General features: G+C 47.1%; 1 protein-coding gene across 2 annotated transcripts; it reads right to left on the bottom strand.

The window, feature by feature from the left end:
* Positions 1 to 1,059: 1,059 nt before the first annotated feature.
* On the bottom strand, positions 1,060 to 20,566 carry PINK1 (PTEN induced kinase 1). 2 transcript variants are annotated; one of them, XR_009759555.1, is made up of 9 exons: positions 20,092 to 20,566; positions 16,887 to 17,183; positions 14,956 to 15,059; positions 12,021 to 12,197; positions 10,379 to 10,542; positions 8,254 to 8,381; positions 5,130 to 5,366; positions 1,456 to 1,827; positions 1,060 to 1,293 (listed from the first exon to the last, which is right to left on the bottom strand). XR_009759555.1 is itself a non-coding variant. In XM_061601859.1 (8 exons), the coding sequence occupies exons 1-8, from the start codon at positions 20,440 to 20,442 to the stop codon at positions 1,567 to 1,569; spliced, it is 1,719 nt and encodes a 572-aa protein (XP_061457843.1). In that variant the 5' UTR covers positions 20,443 to 20,566; the 3' UTR covers positions 1,060 to 1,566. The 2 variants fall into 2 exon arrangements, 1 of the variants encoding a protein (XP_061457843.1); XM_061601859.1 differs by having other exon boundaries at positions 1,060 to 1,827.
* Positions 20,567 to 20,579: the final 13 nt, after the last annotated feature.

The raw sequence follows: 20,579 nt of genomic DNA on the forward strand, positions 1-20,579 counted from the left end.
AAACCCGATTGGTATGGATCCAAATAATCCGTTTCATCCAAGTGTGCTGACAACTGGTTGGCCACCACTCGCTCAATGACCTTGCCCAAAAATGGTAGATTCGAAATTGGGCGGAAGTTATCGAATACTTGGGGATCCAAGGAGGGCTTCTTTAAGATGGGCTTTACAATTGCCTCCTTGAAGGATGATGGCATCACACCCTCTTTCAAGGATGCGTTTACCACCGCTTTGATCCCCTCGCCCAATTTCTCTCTGCAGCTCACAAGGAGCCACGAAGGGCAAGGATCAGTAAGACAAATGGTTGGCTTCACAGATGAAAGCACCTTGTCCACTTCCTCAGAAGGGAGAAGCCGAAACCGATCCCAATCTACTGGCATGCAACTGGCCAACTCTGGTTCATCCACTGTGTCCATGGCGCATGGGATCGAGCTCCGTAAGTGTTCGATTTTATCGGCTAAGTGTTTTGCTAATAAGTCACAGGAGGCAAAAAGAAAGACTAATAAGGATTAACAGAGCAATCCTGCGGAGGTTTTTTTGGGAAGGGAGAGTGAGTTTGTGGCAGAGGGGCTGTCACTTCCTAAAGCTCCCTGTTGGGTTCAAAGGGCAGGAGGGGGTTTCCTTCCCCCCACTCCAATTCCCCCCTCCCAAAATTCCCCGCTTGTTGGTTTCAATGGGAGGGAAAACAACTATCCCAACTCCAGAACTGATGTAGTTTCTGTTTTTTTCAGGGTTCTGTTGGGGGAACAGGAGAGCTTTGAAAGGGAAGGGTCACATATAAAATATTGATCAAACAGCAGTAAGAGTTTGAATTGGGCTATGGAGAACGGTAAAGGAACTGGGGACAGCTTCAGGATGAGATCCGAGAATCCTCCACTTCTAGGCACAAGTGAGGCCCACCATTTCCTGTGTGATGAGACCGAGAGGTTTCTTCTGGTAAAGAAGAGATGGAGGCACTTGGATTCCCCACCCCCAAGGGTGCTGATTTACCACGAAGGCATCCTAGGGAAAATGCTGGCATGAAAGCATCCTTAGATGTCTATGCAGAGGGGGGACTCAATGTCGTTTCATTGCTATTTTTTTAATGGAGAAAAGTTAACATGAGATACAAGCACATTTGTAATATCTTACATCAGCCTTCCCCAACCTGATGCCCTCCTGTTGTTTGGAACAACTCCCATCAGCCTGAGCCAGCACAACATCTGGAGGGCACAAGGTTCGGGAAGGCTGTTTTGTATCAACACTCCCTCCCCTCCCAGCAGGGACTCTTAAGATGTTTGAAGCAGAGACCCAGTTCTGAAAAAGAAACAACAGTAGCCAGAGTTACTTTCTGGTTTCAAAGCAACGCCACACAACACAACCAACCTGAATTTCTTTAGAGGCTAAAAGCAATGACCACCCCAAACCCAACATACGTTTGCACCTACAATGCTCCAGTTCCTGAAAGTGGCTTCTTACCTAGAGTATATTTAGGCCAGCAAAGAAGAGGAGGGGGCTGAGCCCAATTAAGTGCTTTTAGTGAAACATTGGAGGCAATTGCAGCACAAGGCGCGAGCGGATTGGAGCTCCTCATGATGTTGCACTTCTCCACGAATGGAGCAGGGCTGCTGCCTCAAAGAGATCTTCATACTCCAGGTTTGCCAAAAAGCATCTCTTCAGCTTCGTTTCGACCCGGCTCCTGTCTCCGAGACAGTCCATCAGTAAGGTGGCGACGGATTGGCGAAGCAGCCAGCCAACCATCTTGGCGGGTCTCAAATCCTCCAGGCGGAGAATATTTTCACCCCAGAGGTTCAGGTGGAGAACATTGGCGGCAACCCGCGCGGAGACCCTCTGAAAGAGGAGAGGAGGTTGGGAGAGTCAGACACAGCTGAATTTGATTTGCCAGCCCAATTCAAACAGGCACCTGCGGTGGGTCTTTCTCTGGCCTCTGTTCACAAATTCCTAATCTGGATGAGGTGTGTTCAATCGGGGAAGGGGTTAGAATTATAAAAAAGCAGTTGAGCTCAGGGTTCGAGTCCAAGATGAGCGCCCTTGATAACTCAGATCGTCACCAGAGAGCCTGCTCCATCCCCCACCTTCTCTCTCTGAGGCACAGCAGCTAGTCACCTTCTCAGCCATTGGCCCCCACGTCTGGGATTCCCCCCACCCCCACTCAGGCCACCCCATGCAGCTTGCTTGTTGACCTCATCTTGCATACTGCGTTCTGGACTCTGCACTTCAAGAAGGATGCAGACAAACTGGAACAGGTTCAGAGGAGGGCAACAAGGATGATCAGGGGACTGGAAACAAAGCCCTATGAGGAGAGACTGAAAGAACTGGGCATGTTTAGCCTGGAGAAGAGAAGATTGAGAGGAGATATGATAGCACTCTTCAAGTACATGAAAGGTTGTCACATAGAGGAGGGCCGGGATCTCTTCTCAATCATCCCAAAGTGCAGGACGTGGAATAATGGGCTCAAGTTACAGGGAGCCAGATTTCGACTGGACATCAGGAAAAACCTCCTAACTGTTAGAGGCATATGACAATGGAACCAACTACCTAGGGAGGTAGTGGGCTCTGCGACACTGGAGGCATTCAAGAGGCAGCTGGACAGCCATCTGTCGGGAATGCTTTGATTTGGATTCCTGCATTGGGCAGGGGGTTGGACTTGATGGCCTTATAGGCCCCTTCCAACTCTACTATTCTATTATTCTGTCCTGGCCTTCAAGTGGATGACGAAGAATTCCCTCTCGTTCCCCCTGCGCCCAATTCCAGAAGGTGCTCAGCAACATGGCGGTTTATGGTGTAACCCTATGCATGCCTACTGAGAACTTCTGCCGAGTGCGTGGGAGTCCCCTGGCCAGTGGACGTTTGTGGCCACAGCCACCTTTCATTTGCTGCTGTTTACGTATATGGCTATTTGCTCACCTTGCTTCAGTCTGTTTTTTTTAAAGTCATTTTGTGCCACTTTTGTTATGCTTATTTGGGAATTGTTTTATTCCGTCCTTGATTTAGTTAACTGCCTCGGATATTCTATGACAGATTGGTAGGATTATATCCAAAGTTAGGTACTCAGACTAAACCCACTGAAATTAATGGACGTGACTCACTTGGGCCCATTATTTTCAGTGGGTCTACTCTGGTAGGAACCCATGTGAATTTATTGTAAATACTTTCAAGATGCCTCACAGGAAGAGATTCATAAATGAAAGAATAACAACATCCCAAGGAAGACCTGTATGTGCAAAGGGTCTCAAGATATAAGACCAGACCAGCCTTCTCCAACCTTGTGCCCTGTAGCTGTTTTGGACTACAACTCCCAGCAGCCTCACCCACCACAGCCATGTTGGTTGAGGCTGATGGGACCTGTAGTTCAAATCAGCTGGAGGGCCCCAGGGTGGACAAGGCTGTGACAGATTATACTTTTGCATCATCTCAAACACAACACTGTTCCATGGGGCCAGCTTACACCTTCAGCCCCCAATCACCTTGTGTGAACATAGCAACGGGTGCAAATGCGCGTGTGAACTAAGAATACCAACACCAGGTAGTGCTACATTATGCAGACACAGGGATTTTTGAGAATTTGAGGGCTTTGCATGAAGAAGGTCTTAAATTCAATCCCCGGCATCTTCAGCTAGGCCAGGGAAAGACCTTTACCTGAAACTTAAAGAGTCAAGTCAGTGCAGACAATATTAAGCAAGATGGATCCAACAGTCTGACTTGCTATAAAGCAGCTTCCTATAAAGCAGAGGGAGAGGGAGGGGAAAACCAGGCCTTGGAGCGCCACTGCTAGTCATCAGTGCGGTACCTGTGCAGAAGGCTCCTGCATTAGGGTGAATGGGGCACTGGCCCACTAACCTGTCTGTCCAAATCCAGCCCCCACCTGCCTGCATTCTTATTTACAGTGCAGAGTGTGGCAGGCACTGCATGTCACCTTCCTCTTTAGTCTCAGTGTTGCCTTGTAGAACTCAGCAGGGAGGAGGATGGGGACAGAAGTAGAATTAGTGGGATCCACTTGTCATTGGCTCTGGCGCCACCTACTGTCGGCCTCCTGCCTTCTACTCTAACAGTCCCAATAAGCACCAGACATCACTGGGCCACATTCACACATCATGATAAGCCAGGGTTGCTGGTTTGTCAGTGTGCCGATGGCGCATGCTGCCCAATCTCTTCTGCTTTGCCCTCTCCGGCAGCAGAAAACCAGAGTAAAGCTTTGTTTCCTGTTAGGTCCAAACCCAGGACTGTGCTAAGTTGCTCCCAAACAAGCCAGAATTTGTGAGCCAACAACAAACCATGGTTTATTAACCAAGCTTAATGATCCTGGCTTGTAAGGGAGAAACAAACCACAACCCTATGATCGGATGTAATGGGAAGCCAAGTCTAATTGCAAGAGCCTAGATAGTTTTATTATTACATTTTATATACCACTGTTCCTCCTCCAAAGAGCTCAAGCTGGCATTCATGGCTCTCTGCATTGTTTTATCCATGCAACAACCCTATGAGGTAGGTTAAGCTAGTGTTGTGACTGGCCCAGGGTCATCTAGTGAGCTTCATGGCTGAATGGGGATTTCAACCCTGGCCTCCCAGATCCTAGTCCAACACCCTAATCACTAAGCACTCATCTGATATCAATACTAAACAGAGCCTTCTGGGGCATGGGCCCAGTCTGGTGGGATACTCTTCTGAGAGAGATTTAGCAGGCGCCTTCAGTATTAACTTTCAGACACTTGCTGAAAACTTTCCCAGGTTTTTTCAATCAATTAAAAAAAACCCTCTCTTTTTTTTAGTCAGCTGGTGATTTGCGATTCTGGTGGTTTTTATATATATTGTGTGTGTGTGTGTGGTTGTACTCTGCTTTGATCTTTTTTATGAAATTACAGTTCATAAGTATTTACTTAGAAGAATGAGCCAGCTATCCATTCTGCCTGATGGAGATTTCTAGGAGAGCCATATGCATGCCTGTTCTTATATTCTGTTCTCATAGCTGGTCCAGCAAAAGCAACCTGCTTAGCCTGTACTGAGATGGCAGGAAAGCTGAGCTCTGTTGCCCAGGTCAGAGAGGGCAGGTGACTGGCTTCTGGGCTGGTACGGCTATCGTTGAATGAGACGAGGGCCTAGAAGCCCTTGTGAGAAAAAGAGCAAACTCTCACCTTTGTGGGATCCTTCCGAAGCAGCATCATTACCAGTTTCTTCACTTCCAGGGCCGCAGCTTCCGGCAAGGGCGGCAGATCCTCGTCTCGATAGCTCCTGCTTTCCAGCGCTGGTCTCCCTTTGCTGTAGAAGGGGTTACAGGCACCAAGGATCTCATACGCCATGGCCCCAACCGCCCACGTGTCTGCTTTGCTGTAGTCTATCACAACTCCTGGGCCAGGGACTGTGGTGACCACCTGCAAAGACAGGCAGGTCAAGAAACTCTGAGAAAAAATAGCCCTTCAAATAAAGTAAAATAGACTTTGTTTTTTCTGCAGCTTTATTTAAATGCAAATTGCACTGGTGATAATTTAAGAGCAGGCATGGAGAAGGAATTTCCTCTCCCGTAAATCAAATCTCTCTTTTGAAGTTGGTATATGCTTTGGGGTGAAACCCCTCACTGGCACAGCAGGGTATAAAGGATTAAATTCCTCAGTGCCTGCTCTGATCCCATTAATAATCAACCTACCCCTGATGATAACTGCATTTTAAGTTCACTGCAGAGACTTGTCTAATTTGGGTGTTGTTCTGATGTTATGAGCACACACAATACCAAACTGGACAGTAATTCACTTTTCCCCCAGAACACTTTTTTCTATTCGTAGGAACACAAGCCACATCCACACCAGACATTAAAAGCACTCTTAAACCACTTTATCTGTTGTGGCTTCCCTCAAAGAATCCTGGGATTCTTCATTAAGGGGACTGAGACCCCTGTTCTCCCTCACAGAGCTACAATTCCCAGAGTTCCCTAGGAAGAGGGATTGATTCTTAAACCACTCTGGGCAGCTACACAACTCGCTTGGAGACCTTTGTTATTTATGAGAGAAGATAAGGATAGTAGAGAGTCCACAGAGTGCAAAGAGAACTGAAGTTCCACCTGAGGATGATGACCTCCAGTACAGAAGGAGTCCCCGAGTCCAAGGAAGACCCACTAACTAAGTCCACCCACTTGCTGAGCCCAACCTCTCCAAGGAGACACTCATGTAAGATGCTGGCATGCCTGCCAAGAGAATACCGATTTGATTGGTCAAAGAGCAGCCCAACTCAACAATGTGGAAAGGGTGCTAACCTGGAGTGTGGCCCTTTAAGAGATCCTCACTGGAATGGGTTGTGGGGGAGATTTAACTCAGCCCGGGAACTGCTCAAAGCTTGAAGATGCAAAGTGTCCAGTGCCCAATACAATCTGAAGGGCCATAGCTCAGTGGTAGACCAGCTGCTTTGCGTGCAGAAGGCCCCTGATTCAGTCCTGGCATCTCCAGGTGTCGTGTCCAGGGCTGGACTCAGAAATCACACCAGTCGATGAAAGCAATTCAGTCTTTATTAATGTAATATCCAAGCAGAGACTATGTTTCCTCATGAAGCAACACAATACACATGTCCTGCGACATGCAAGAGAGTTGACAGAACAAGGAATTCCCGCCCCCCCCTTTCCTTATTAAGGGGACTTTTTGGCGCGAATTCTCTCACTCCGCCTTAGGACAATTTCTTCCCCGCCCCTCCACTCTCTCCCCCTGACTCATTTTTCTCTTCTCCGGGTTCGTGGTGATGGGGGAAGTGCTGCCTCCCCCTCCTCCTCTGAAGATTCTGTCTCTGGGATTGGAGAAAGGGGGGGGTGAGCGTCATGCCCATCAGGCTGACTTTTCCCTGGCTGAGGAGGGAGTGGAATCCCCCCTCCTTCTTGGTTTAACAGCTCAGTGAGGGGGGTGAGCGTGGGAAATTCCTGAGTAGTGTCTGTAACTTCGTCTGCTGGAGTTTCAAGGCCTCTGCGGTTGCTGGGCAACACTATCTCTGAGAGTTCTCCCTCCCCCTCTTCACCCAGCTCTGAGAAAGTGATCTCCTCCTCATCCTCTGAAGTGCTAGGGTCCCAGTCCTGCATCCTGACACCAGGTAGGGCTGGGAATGTCCCCTGCCTGAAATCTTGGATAGCCGCTGCCAGTCAGTGTAGACAGTACTGAGCTAGATGGACCAAATGTTTCTGATTCACTATAAAGCAGCTTCTTAAATTCCTGTGGAAGTTTCCACCTGGAGTTCGCATTTGCGTAGGCCTTTTTACCACTTTACTTTGAGGGAGTCAGAGCACCTAACGATTAAAACATTTTGGGCTTTTTTAAAAAAAATGGTGGAAAGACTAAGGGACATAATAAAGGTTTATAAAATTATGCATGGTGCAGAGAAAATTGGAGAGAGAACAGTTTTTCTCCCTCCAGACACTCAACGGAGTCATCCAGTGAAGCTGAGGGGTGGGAGATTCAGGACAAGCCAAAGGAGGGGCTTTTTCACACAGTGCATACTCAGGCTTTAAAAGGGGCAAGACAAATTCATGGTGCAGAGGTCTTAGCAATGGATAGCTTCTTAGTCAGGATACCTAAATTATAGTTCTGAAGACCAGTTGCTTGGGAAAAACAGCAGGGGACGGCTGTTGCTTTTGGGATTCCTAGAGGCATTCTTGCTGGTCACTCTGGGAATCAGGATGCTGGACTAGAGGGACTGGATCTATTTGTTCTCACAATGCTGCCTTCTTCCCCAATCTGGTGCCCTCCAGATGCCTTGGACTACAATTTCTATCAGCCCTAGCCAGTGCTGACGGTGAGATGTAGTCCTAAACAACTCCAGAAGGACTGGGGAAGCCTGTCTTAAAGGATTAGACAAATTCATGGTAGACACGTCTGATAATTCAATGGAATTCCCTTACTCAGAGGCAGCGTACCTCTGAATGAAAACTGCTGGAAATACACAATAGGTGGGGCCTGCTTGTGGGCTTCCAAAGCAGCATTTGCTAGCTACTGTGAGAAAAAGGATGCTAGGCCAATTCAGATGATGGTCTGATCCTTTAAGCCTTCACTTATGTTCCTAGTTGTCATTGTAGGTAGGAATGGGGCTTCCATTTTCAAAAGCAGTATACCTTTAGAATACAAGAGAGCAACTGCAGAAAAGGGACTACGGCCTTTGGCTTGATCCATCCGGGGTGATTTTTGTGTTCTGTGAAGGTGGATCAAACCCTGTCCCTTTTCTAGATGCCTGCAAATGACTGTGGTTGTACAGACGTGACGGTTGCTTTTTAAAAAAAGGAGTAAGGATTACCTCTGGCGCCATGAGGCAGCCGTTGCCCCCGCGATCCACGTACCAGCTGGTAAAAGGCAGCTTCAAGCCAATCTTTTCGTCAGCCAAACAGCAGCCGAAATCTGTGATGACTAGCCCTGGACATCCAGCTGTACATCACAGGAAGGGAACCGAGTTAGAATGTGAACAGTCCATAGCAGCACAGCTTAGTGCACAGAAGGGACAGTGGAAGAGAGTCTCTGGGTTGTAACTCCCCCAGGAAGGTCTCCTGTGGGCCCCCCCGCCTCCATTCAAATGAAAGGACACAAGATGAGCACAGTAGGGGAGGATCAATGGGGCCTGCGTAGGAGAAGATTGTGACCAGGGCTTTTGCTGCCAATGATGGGATCCAGGTAAGGCAAAACATTTTACTGCACCAACTTAGGCTGCTGAGAGCATGCAAGCTTGAATGATATAGAACTCTTCCGCTGTTCATTTTAGACGGAAGCAGCTGTGCGTGTTGGTCTCCAAGAGAACGAAGAATCAGACTACATCCAGCCGTTCCAGACTGATCCAGGATGTAAAGCGCAAGAACCGAACAGCTGCCAGCCTTGATTATCCCAAGAGGCATGCACGGTCTGCGCCTAAACAACAACAACCCAAAACAGCAACAACTCCTACCCACAATATTTTGCACAAATGGCTCTGTCAAGAGAAGTCAAATTGTACAGTTAAACCCATCTGTTCATTCCATACCAGTGAATGTAGGCCACCGGGAGAGTTTTTGAGCATATCTCTATAGTCATGAGGACCAGAAGCTTGCTTTTTTGTGTTCTTAGCATTTTCAGAATGCTGAGATCTGCAATGGATACGAAACCCACCCTCACATGTGGAGGATAGACTTCAGGATCAAAATAGGTGCGAAACAGTAGACCTGTGATTTAGATCCCCCCCTTTAAATAAGAAGTTAGTATAAATTGTGAGCAGAGAGGCCTGACCCATACTGGCACTATGGAACTTTCCTCCTGTACACCTTTCTCCTGATCTTAATTTCTGCCCAGAAGCTGCTATTTCCCTGTAGAGGAAACTATTCAATTACTATGAAGCAGGCATGAGGAATGTGGCCTTCCAGTGGTAGATCACCTGCTTTGCATGCAGAAAAGGCCCCAGATTCAACACCCCAGCAGCATCTCCAGGTATAGCTAGGAGAGACCCCGGTCTGGAATCCTGGAGAGCTGCTGCCAGTCAGTGCAGGCAACGCTGAGCTTGATGGAGCAATGGGATGACTTGGCATAAGGCTTATGAGGAGCAAGCGCGGCTCCCTGGTTTGCATGCAGAAGGGTCCTAGTTGAATCCCTGGCAGCATCTCAGGTTTAAAAAGGATCCGGTAGAAGGAGATAGGAAAGGGCCCTGCCAGTCAATTCTGGACTAGATGGGCTCCTAGCACGGCCCAGCCCAGCCCAAGGTAGCTTCCTAGGTTGCCTCTGGCCTAGCCTGAAGAAAGGAAGATGCCTCTTCTGAGGCGATGGCTGCTGTGGTGTGGGCAGCATCAGGCACAGTGCCAAATGAGATTAGGTATTCCATCCACTCTGAGGGTCCATCCAGCCCAGGCTCCTGCTTTCCAAAGCCGACCCACGCGTGGCATGAAGCCTACAGCCTACTGCTGCTCCCTAGAAACTCATACTCAGTGGTACACTGCCTCTGAACAGGGAGGCTCCATTTAGCTGGCAGGACTGTATCAATAAACCATCCTCCCGCCCTCTCCCAAATTTGCCAAAGCCCCTTTTAAAAGATATCTAAACTAGCAACTGTCCTCCCATTATACAGCTGTGAATTCGATTTCCTTTCATTTATCTGGAATGAACTGATGATCCCTTTCACTGGATGGCCCTAAAACAGATAACCTGTTGCCCCCCCCCCCCGGCCAAAGGTCAGGAATGACAGGAGTGCGAGTCAAGCAACATCTGGGGAGGGAGACAGGTTAGCCACCACTACTGTAGCGTTTTGAAAAAGGGATAAATACTCGTATCTGTTTTCTCCCAATCATGCATAATGATCCTGCAGCTCTTCCACGTCTCCTGCTTCTCCGTAATATCCAAACCTGCTCATCGCTTCCCCCGACCAGACACACACACGTTCTCCCAGCTGTCCAGGGTGTGCTACATACCAGAATCAAACTCAACAAGGACGTTGTCAGACTTCAAATCCCTGTGAGCCACTCCGTGCCGAACGAGGTGGTCCACCCCTTCCAGTAACTGCAGGATCATCATGGTGCCCAGAGGGGCGGTTGGGCTCCTCCCACAGAGATACTGACGCAGCGTACAAGGGTAACTGGAGAGGACAAGCAAGGAGGTGGCAGCTGACTAGCCAGGCTCCAGAATCAACACCGAAATCTGGCTGAAAGGAGAAATGTTGGGCCCTCTCTCTCTCTTCACCCTTGGGCCAGTTTCAGAGGTGGCGTGGTGAAAGTCGACTTAATTTTCATGCGGCTCATGTAAATTTATTATTATTAATTAGTCGCTTGATACCCAAAGGTCCCCAAGCGACTTATACAATGTTAAAACAAAACACACTATAAAAACATAACAATAAACCACCACAAAACAATAGGAATACCACCCCCACACAGCCCCACTGGAAGGTTTGGCAGCATATTAAGAACAAAACATCATCTCAGTCTATCAAATGCCTGGGAGAAAAAGTACGTCTTTACCTAGTGCCAAAAATATATTAATGATGGTGCCAGGCGGGCCTCAGTGGGAAGCATATTCCACAGATGGGGAGCCACAAATACTAGGGAGCACAGGCATCTATTTGGATTCCTGGACTGAGCAGGGGGTTGGACTTGATGGCCTTATAGGCCCCTTCCAACTCTAGTATTCTATGATTCTAAGAGCCTTGTTGTGTCAGGCCAAAGGCTCCTCTAGGCCAGTGTCCTGTGCTCACAGTGCCCATTACGGGAAGCCCGTACGGAGGACCTGTGTGATCTCCAGAACAATTTCCCCTCACAAATGACTCCGTGGAAGGGGAGATGGCCCTGGTGTGCTGCTGCTTTTCAACAGCAGCAGAAAGTTTAAAAGGAAACAGAAAAAAGCAGGAGAAGGTGCTTATGCTATGGGAACTTTGAAAGATATGCTCCCCGCTACCAGAAAATTAAGTCAACTTTCACCCACTGAAGGCGTACATAGTTCTCTTCTCCCATTTCTTACAAAACTGCTGGAAAAGTTCTTGAAGAAAACTGCAGCCCAGTGCAATTAGCATCCTGCACTCTTCAGAACAAATTGTCTCTTTCCTTGGACTCATTTGTAACAACTCTTGCTTTACGCTTCATGACCCGTCTCCCTGCTTCAAGGTCTGACCAGCTTCCTCCAAACCACACCGTGGGATCATCCTTGATGGAACCAGACATGCTGTGCAGCTGACTCTAGCTTTCCCAATTTTCTCTTTCTCTCGTTTAAAAAAAGTTTTTGGTTCTCATAGGTTAAAACCCATGATGGCATTAACTGTAAAAAGCTCCAGTGGGTACTGGGGTGGCGGCAGAACACAATGGAACGTTTTACAGTTAATGCCTTCACGGTTTTTAAACCATGAAAAACCCCAACCACCACGGCCAATAGTCAGGGATGATGGGAGCTGTAGTCTAGCAACATCAGGAGAACTACAGGTTTGGCACCCAGCTCTAAGGCAATTAACAGTTCATGCTTCTTGGAAGCAGGGGAGAAACATTTGTCCCAAACTGTGCAGGCCAGAAGCCTGGTCTGTTCTGCGGACTTACAGCCCGTGGACCGCCCTGCTGTCTCTCAACTTACTTCTTCATCACCAGGAAGAGTGTGCGGTTGTGCCCAATTCCAGAGGGATTCAGGGCAGAGGGCAGAACATCTGGATAGTCCACTGTCGCACCAGGGAGCAGCGGGACATGAGATGTGAAGGCACGAATCACCTGGACTATGTTTGGGTGAGGTTTCAGCCTCTTCTTTCCAAGATGCCTGTTCAAGACAATTTATCACTACAACCACTTGTCACTGCTATTACAGCTTCAGTTTGCAAAGTGAATCTATAATCGTTAGCAGTGTTTGTCTTCACAACAACTCAGCGAGGGTAGGCCACTACATTTCCTGAGCCAAAATAGAGGTGACACTCAACCCAGCTCTTCCGCCAAAAGGCACATGGACTGCCTGACCAGAAATTCGGACTTATGCTCCTGTGCAGCAGGAAGGCTTTATTTATAGTTGCAAACAGTATGTTTTAACTATTATAGAGCAACCAAGTAGTACACACTCTTGTTTTGATGTGGAAGGCTCTGTAGAAGGCTCTGCGGTCAAAGCAGTCATGCTGCCCAAATGGGAAACTTGATTTAAACCAGGTGTGGGGAATCTTTGGCCCTGTAGATGCTAATAGACTATGACTCCCATGATCCCTGGCCATTGGCCATGCTTGCTGGGGACTGATGGGAGTTGTAGTTCAGCAACATCTGGAGGGCCAAAAGTTTCCCACACCTGATTTAATCAATGATTTAAATCAGTGATTTTAAATGTATCTATTCTTCTGCAAGGTTAAAAATAATAATCACCATTATTATTTCCACTGGCTCTGTTTGCTGTTTCTGCTACAACAAAAAAGACAAGGGTCTAAAAAATCTACAAAAATTATTACGGCATAAAACATTTTGTGGACTAGAGTCTGCTTCATCAGGTGCATTAAGCATAATCCTCAGTTGTTAGTACACAGAGGAGGTAGAACTGTAAGCAGGAAGATCAGAGAAGAATGAAATGCAGAAAGTGCAGACCTTTCAATTAGAGCTAGAATGTATGCAAAGTGACTCTTTACATTAGTGATAAGTGATAAAACAATCTTCTGGGTAATGCTGAGTTAATTAACACCTGTTAGTGGGACAGGAAACAATTATCTCTATTCAGATCCAAACAAATACAGTTGAATTCCTTGATACTTATTATGCATATATCCTGGCTCTAAACGAAGTGTCACCATCTGTAGCTTTTGCATCTCATTTCCCTCTGATCACACTGCTTAGAATTCCAATGTGCATATATATACCTGTAACCGAGGATAGCTCAGTAACTGAGCCTCTGTAACTGAGGACAGCTGAACGTCAAGAAGACTAAAGTAATGACAACAGAAGATTTATGTAACTTTAAAATTGACAATGAGGACATGGAACTTGTCAAGGATTATCAATATCTTGGCACAGTCATTAACCAAAATGGGGACAATAGTCAAGAAATTAGAAGAAGGTTAGGACTGGGGAGGGCAGCTATGAGAGAACTAGAAAAGGTCCTCAAATGCAAAGATGTATCACTGAACACTACAGTCAGGATCATTCAGACCATGGTATTCCCGATCTCTATGTATGGATGTGAAAGTTGGACAGTGAAAAAGCAGATAAGAGAAAAATCAGCTCATTTGAAATGTGGTGTTGGAGGTGAGCTTATTGGGTGTTAGAACAGATTAAACCAGAACTATCACTAGAAGCTAATATGATGAAACTGAGGTTATACTTTGGACACATCATGAGAAGACATGATTCCCTAGAAAATACAATAATGCTGAGAAAAACAGAAGGGAGTAGAAAAAGAGGAAGGCCAAACAAGAGGTGGATTGATTCCATAAAGGAAGCCACAGACCTGAACTTACAAGATCTGAACAGGATGGTTCATGACAGATGCTGTTGGAGGTCACTGATTCAGAGGGTCGCCAAAAGTTGAAATTGACTTGAAGGCACATAACAACAAACTGAAGATAACAGTAGTCTCTGGTTCACAAGAGCTTATGCCATAATACATTTGTTAGTTTTTACAGTATAACACAAGACAATGAGGAAAGCAACAGAGAAAAGGAGGCATGGAGCCAAGGACAGGGATGGAAGAACTGTCCTTTAAACAGCACTCTTGGTGTGCACATCCCCTTACAAAGTATAAGAGGACAGATCTGTTCCCCGAACAGCTTACAATCTTAATGCAGCTACATGCACTTAAAACAATATTTTCTAAGCTGCTGCCCTCCAAATGTTTTGGATTACAACTCCCATCAGCCCCAGCCAGGCCTGGCTGATGCTGACGGGAGTTGCAGTCCAAAACATCTGCAGGGCACTAGCTTTAGGCTTTACAGTTTGGTTACAGTTAGGAATGAACACTGTATATCTAGGTGGCCCTCTGTTAGCAGCTTTCCATTAACTGAAATGATAAGGAAGGATGGAACAGAGAGGGGAGAAAATTTTCTACCAAGGATGAAACTAGGCCAATTCTTGCCTCCTATCAGGCAAAATAAACATGCATTTTTTTTATCCCACTCTTCAGCCAAGCGGCTTGCAAATATCAGTGATAAGACAGTCCTTGCCCTCAGGCTCACATCTAAGAGACATGCCACTAAAGAAAAAGGGACTGGGAGGGAGAAGGAGCAAAAGATGCCAGATTGTCTCAAGGTGTCCCCCTTGTCTTGCTTTCGAGGAGTGAAGCCAGCATACCCAAGGAAATGGCACTAAGGGAATGGTACAAGAACCTCCAATCTACCATCGGCATTTCTGCAGGATCTTCATGGCATCAAGAGGACTGCTTGATTTCTCTGAATTTACTGGCACTGTATGGATGGTTTGGGAAACGAACAGGCCCAACTAACCCTACTTTATTTAAACACAATTGTTGTATTTGCTGGATGCAATTTTTTTCTCCCTTCAAAGCACAAACAATTCTGCAACTGTCCAAGTTCATCAGAGTTATTCAGTCATACCTGGGACAAGCGATGGTGCCAAATTCTCCAGATAAGGCGGTGCCACTGGCTGGAACAAGCTCTTGTGACATGCTGCTGAGGATGCCTTCGCTTGAAGAGCCAGCCTGCAAGAGTCCAAATGTGACTTGTTTTCCTCAGAGTCAAATGAAAGCTGCCTCGTCTAAATACTACCTGAAAACAGAAAGCTGAGATCCAGCGTAGTGGCTAAGGCTGCAATCCTATACTGACTTACTTATGTGAGAGTGAATTCCATTGAACTCAGTGAGACTGACTTCTGAGTAGACATGACTGAAGCACTAGTTGAAATTCAGTTTTACTGGAAATTATACATGTCTATTCTTAAGTACGCCACATTGAATTCAATGGGACTCACTCCCAGTAAGTGTATACTCCACTGCAGCCTAAGTGGCCTTAAAGCAACCCTTTACCTATCAGCCTGTTGGTTTTATGTGAACAATATTTAATGCAGGTTTTATTTAAAATCTTATTTTACATTAAAATATAAAATTAAGTTTCCTTTAACTGCTCTGATCTTTGTGAACAGCACACAATTAGGTCAATTTTAATTTAATATGCCTCCATCTCCATCACCTGCATTATCACTAATAAACTGTGGAACATGGAATTATAATCCACCTAGCTGTCTTTAGGGGCAAGTCCCCACCTAAATGTGCCAAAGCTCTTGAGTTTTACTGAAGTCTGTTGCTACATCATATTTTATGGCTTGTTGCCGTGTTTTTAATTTGCTTTTATTTTCTGTTAATCTGCCCTGTTGTTATATGGCAACTTATAAATCACATACATAAACACCAAGCACACCTTCCAGCTGAGCGTGTGCAGTTAAACTAGGTTACTGTCCTGGGCAGAAGAAGAGAAGTGTTTCGCTCGTGAAGAGTGGGTGCCAGGTCCTCACAGCCAGCCCATTCTCATTCAGTGGGCTGGTTCAGGAGTGACAGCAAACCATTGTTTCTGGTGCAACAAGAACCACATGATCCCCCTTGTGCGTGGGGATTAGTCCACTTTGGGTGTTCTACAAAAGGAGGTCATGGGAGTGACTACTCCCATCGTCCTGCAAGTCAGGAAGGGTAACTGGAATAGCAACAAGTGAGCCAGAGTTTGCACACTTCTCCCCACTGCTATCACTTCACCATGATGTAGAACACCTAAAGACAACTAATCTCCTCCCTTAATTCCAGGTTTTTGTAAAAATATAGGTTGCTGTGTCATCTGAACTAGTTTGTGCAGTTTGAGTGACACAGCAAAATATGGAGGGTATCCAACCAAGTCCTACTCAGAGCAGACTCACTGAAATTAATGGAATTTAATTGTGTATTCATTTCAATGGTCTGCTAGCATTAGATACAAATGTTTTGCCAAGAATAAGAAATGAAAGGAAGAAATAGGGAGAAAGGAAGAAAGAGCCAGCAGGCACAGGGACGCTTGCCCACAATCACATAGTGCCAAACTGTGGGTTGGCATTACTCTCCTGAAAGAAGGATTTGCAAGGTTGCTCTGGCTTGGGATGTTCTTACAGCCTACACTGCCCCAAAAGAGTACTCCACTATGAAGACCACCATCCCCACCCGCACACCCCCAGCATTTTTTTGCTGCTGCTGCTTGTGATCACTGTTAAGAGTTGGGATTACTCAGAGAGGACTGTTGTTTTGTTCCCAGTCAGGCTGTTCCTCATATTTTTCTTCTTCCCAGAAATCTCGCACACCTTTCAGAAAAAAAATGACACTACAGTAGCAACTACTGAATGTTTGGTTGACATTTGGCTCTTGGGTGCGTTATAGACAGACATCAGTTATTGCTCCGCTGGACTGCTCATGAATGATTTGAGGTTTCAGTGTAGTTTCCTTCAACACTTAATTTTTTAAAAACGCTTTGCTCCAATTACCTGAGAGGCAAACTAAAGACCGGATCCTTACCGAAATGTTCCACATCATCTTGATAGCCAATGGGAAATCAGTTCTCCAGCAACCAACTTGGCAAGGATTTTCCCCTCCAGCCTGGATGTCTGAAACGCCACGATGATCAGAATTGTCAGCTTTTGGCTCCGAGCTTGCTTTCTGAGGGGCAGCGAAAGGGGTCATTGCTTCATACACAGCAGCACTGCAGCCTTTGCCAATGGGTTGGCCAATGAAGTACTCTTCCAGTTTGAAGCCTCGCTGACGGAATAAGCCTAGGGGCTCTCTCTGAGGCTTGTTCCTCTGGATAAATATCATCTGTGTGGGAAAAAAGAAGAAGCAAAAAGAGAAAAACAGGTCACTATACTATGCTCACAATAATGGTCTTTGTTGGACAACTCCAAGTGGCTCCTGCAGAGGGAGAAAAGGGTCAGCAGGGCCCACTCCATTTGCTCTGCTGAAAGATCAGCTGCCATCAGGCTCTTACACAACTGTTTCTATTCAAGCTGATCCTTATAAGAACTATGTTACATTAATAATTAGCATCCTCAAGTTTGCTCGTTTTCCTTTTCCCTTCCCCGTTTCATTTTGCCTTGTGTTTTTTAGATTGCAAGTCTGTGTCCAGTGGCTGCCTTGTTTCTTACTGTAAGCTACAGTAATACCTCAGTTAACAAAGCAGATGCATTCCTGGATATTACTTCTTTAACAGAAACTTTGGTACCAGAGCTAGAAATGATATGGAAAGAATAGGGATAGGTTTCTACACCATAAAAAAGAAAAGCAGCTCAACCTACTTCAGCAAACATTTTTCTCAAAACTAACAGGCATGTCTGAAATGAAACAACCAGGCCAGGTAAGCCTTACATACACACCACGTGAAGGCTCCTTCCAAAATGCATCCAGGGATGCCTGCCTTGCCTTTTTTCTTTCTAACTGTACACTCGAGCAAGCAGGCAAGGGGCAGCGGCTGCCACCCCCCCCCGTGCTTGGTCTCTCTCTCTCTCTGCCTTCCTCCCCTATACTCGAGCAGACGTGTCTGCAGTAAATGGTGCTTCCAGGGCACCCAAAGCACTGTTTAATGCGGAGGTGCTTGCGCCACCTGGTCAGGAGCACCATTCCAGCCATGTGTGAGAGCTGCCTGCAGCAGCCGCAATCCACAAAACAAGGAGCCACATTCTGACTATGGGCTCATCCAGACGACTGCAAAATGTGTGACACGCCCGCTATGTGTGTTCATTATTTTTCAGTCGTCCAAATGACGTCTCGCGTTGTTACGCATTTTCGCTGGTTAAATCCGCTCCTTGCAATACCAGCAAAAATGCGATTTGCTGTTTAAAATCGGGAATTATCCGCTGTGCCTTTAGGAGTTAGGATGCAATACCGCAGACTTTACAGCTGATGGGCGGTTCTTGGGCGTTTCCCCTTGCCCCTTCTCCTCATTCCAGCCAATCACGTATCTGCACTTTTGCGCATGTGCCAGAATAAGCCCGGGAAAATTGAACCAATCATCGCAATGGTGGGGTGTTGGGGGGTGTCTGCAACTACTGCGCAGATGCATTTTATTTTTTGCCAGCCTGCAAACTGGGCGGCCGCTCTGGGTGAAATCTGCAATGCACAGCAAGCGAGAAAGGGGGGGGCGGTTTCAGCCTGCCTCTGAAAGCTTTGTCAATTTCATTCTACTTGCTGGGGTTTTTGCTTCAAATCAGAAAAGCATACATTCATTTAAGTGTAATATGGCAAATGCAAACAAGAAAAGGGCTTCTGGTCGGTTTCAAGCCTGCTCCAGAAAGCTTTGTCAATTTCATTCTCCTTGGAAAGGAAAGGGAGAAGGAGGGGGACACTTTTCTTGCTTTTTTGGAGAAATAAGTGCAATTGCCAGCATGTGTATCTCCTTAAATATCAATAAAGGCAGAAAAGCATACATTCGTTTAAGTGTAATATCGCAAATGCAAACAAGAAAAGGGCTTCTAGTCGGTTTCAAGCCTGCTCTGGAAAGCTTTGTCAATTTCTGTGGGAAGGCAGGCGTGAAACTGACCAGCAGCCTTTCCTTCCATATTGTGCTTCCTTGCAAAGGGGGAGAGGAGCATACATAATTTTTTTGCTGACCAATTGGTTGATAAGGGAAGGTTTTAGAGGCAGAGCTTGGAAAAAGCGAAAAGAATGTAGGGGTCTTACCGCTGCGGGTGCGGGTGCAAAAGAGCATTTTTTTAATTGGGAAAGAGCGAACTAAAAGGCAAAGTGAGGACTATCAGATGACAAACCGAATATGGAAACTGTGGATTATCCCGCTCCGTTTGGATAAGCCCTATATCAGTGTGCACTCCCCACACCCAAAAAAGCCTTTAGTAAAATATGCTTCTTTCTTGGAAGATTTGTTAACTGGGGTATGACTGTATTCTGGGAAATTTTACAGCTGAAGAAAAGCCAGGTAAATGCTAAAAACTAACTAACTAAATAAGACAAACTGGAACAGGTTCAGAGGAGGGCAACAAGGATCATCAGGGGACTGGAAACAAAGCCCTATGAGGAGAGACTGAAAGAGCTGGACATGTTTAGCCTTGACAGGAAAAAAACTGAAGGGAGATATGATAGCACTCTTCAAGTACATGAAAGGTTGTCACATAGAGGAGGGCCAGGATCTCTTCTCAGTCGTCCCACAGTGCAGGACACGGAATAATGGGCTCAAGTTGAAGGAAGCCAGATTTCGACTGGACATCAGGAAAAACTTCCTAACCGTTAGAGCCATACGACAATGGAACCAATGGAGAGGTAGTGGGCTCTCCAACACTGGAGGCCTTCAAAAGGCAAGTGGACAGCCATCTGTCGGGAATGCTTTGATTTGGATTCCTGCACTGAGCAGGGGATTGGACTTGATGACCTTATAGGCCCCTTCCAACTCTACTATTCTATGATTCTATGAAATAAATTCAAATCAAATCCCCAATCAAGCCATGAAGCTCAATGGTGGTTTTGGTGCAGTCACTCTATCTACCTTACAGGGTTGTTTTGAGGGAGGGAAATGGGGAGGGGGACAACCATGCATGCCACCTCGAGCTCCTTGGAGGAAGGCGGGGAACATGGATGTGATAAATAAATAAATCCGTCCCCAATTGATGCTGAAGGACGGCCTCCATCTCCCGGCGCCATGGTAACGCGGCGTAGTCAGTCGCCCACCCGCCAGCATCCTTCTCGTTGCCCTGGCAACGCAGCCTCGCCGCCCCCGCACCTGGATGCCCTTGCAGGCCTCGGTCGCCTGCCTCTGCTCGGCCAACGCCGGCTCCAGCAGCGCCAGCCCGAGGCCGAAGGCCAAGCCAAGGCGGCGGGGCCCGAGGGGAACACGGGGGACTATTTGCCGGAACAGCAGCAGGCCCGGCGACGGAGGTCCTCCGGTCAGGCCCAGCCGGGCCGCGGCCTCGCGTAGGAAGCCCGAATGGACCGGTCTCGGCGGCTGCGGGCGGGGGAGGAGAAAGGAGGCCGGCGGGGCTGGCGCAGGAGGTGGAGGCGCTCCGCCGAACCAGCGCCACAGCAGGCCTCGGCCCAGCCGCGCTCCCCGGCCCAGCGCCTGCCGCAACGCCATCTCCGCGCTTGACCCGCGAGCACCGCAAGCACCGCTGAGGATTCTCGGCCTTGGCTGGCTCCTGGAGCGGCGGCCGTTGTTGTTGTTGTTGTTGTGGCCGGGGTTGTGACGTGACAGAGGCGGGACATAACAGAGGC

This window comes from Rhineura floridana, chromosome 18, assembly GCF_030035675.1.
Source record: "Rhineura floridana isolate rRhiFlo1 chromosome 18, rRhiFlo1.hap2, whole genome shotgun sequence".
Classification (NCBI taxonomy): domain Eukaryota; kingdom Metazoa; phylum Chordata; class Lepidosauria; order Squamata; family Rhineuridae; genus Rhineura; species Rhineura floridana.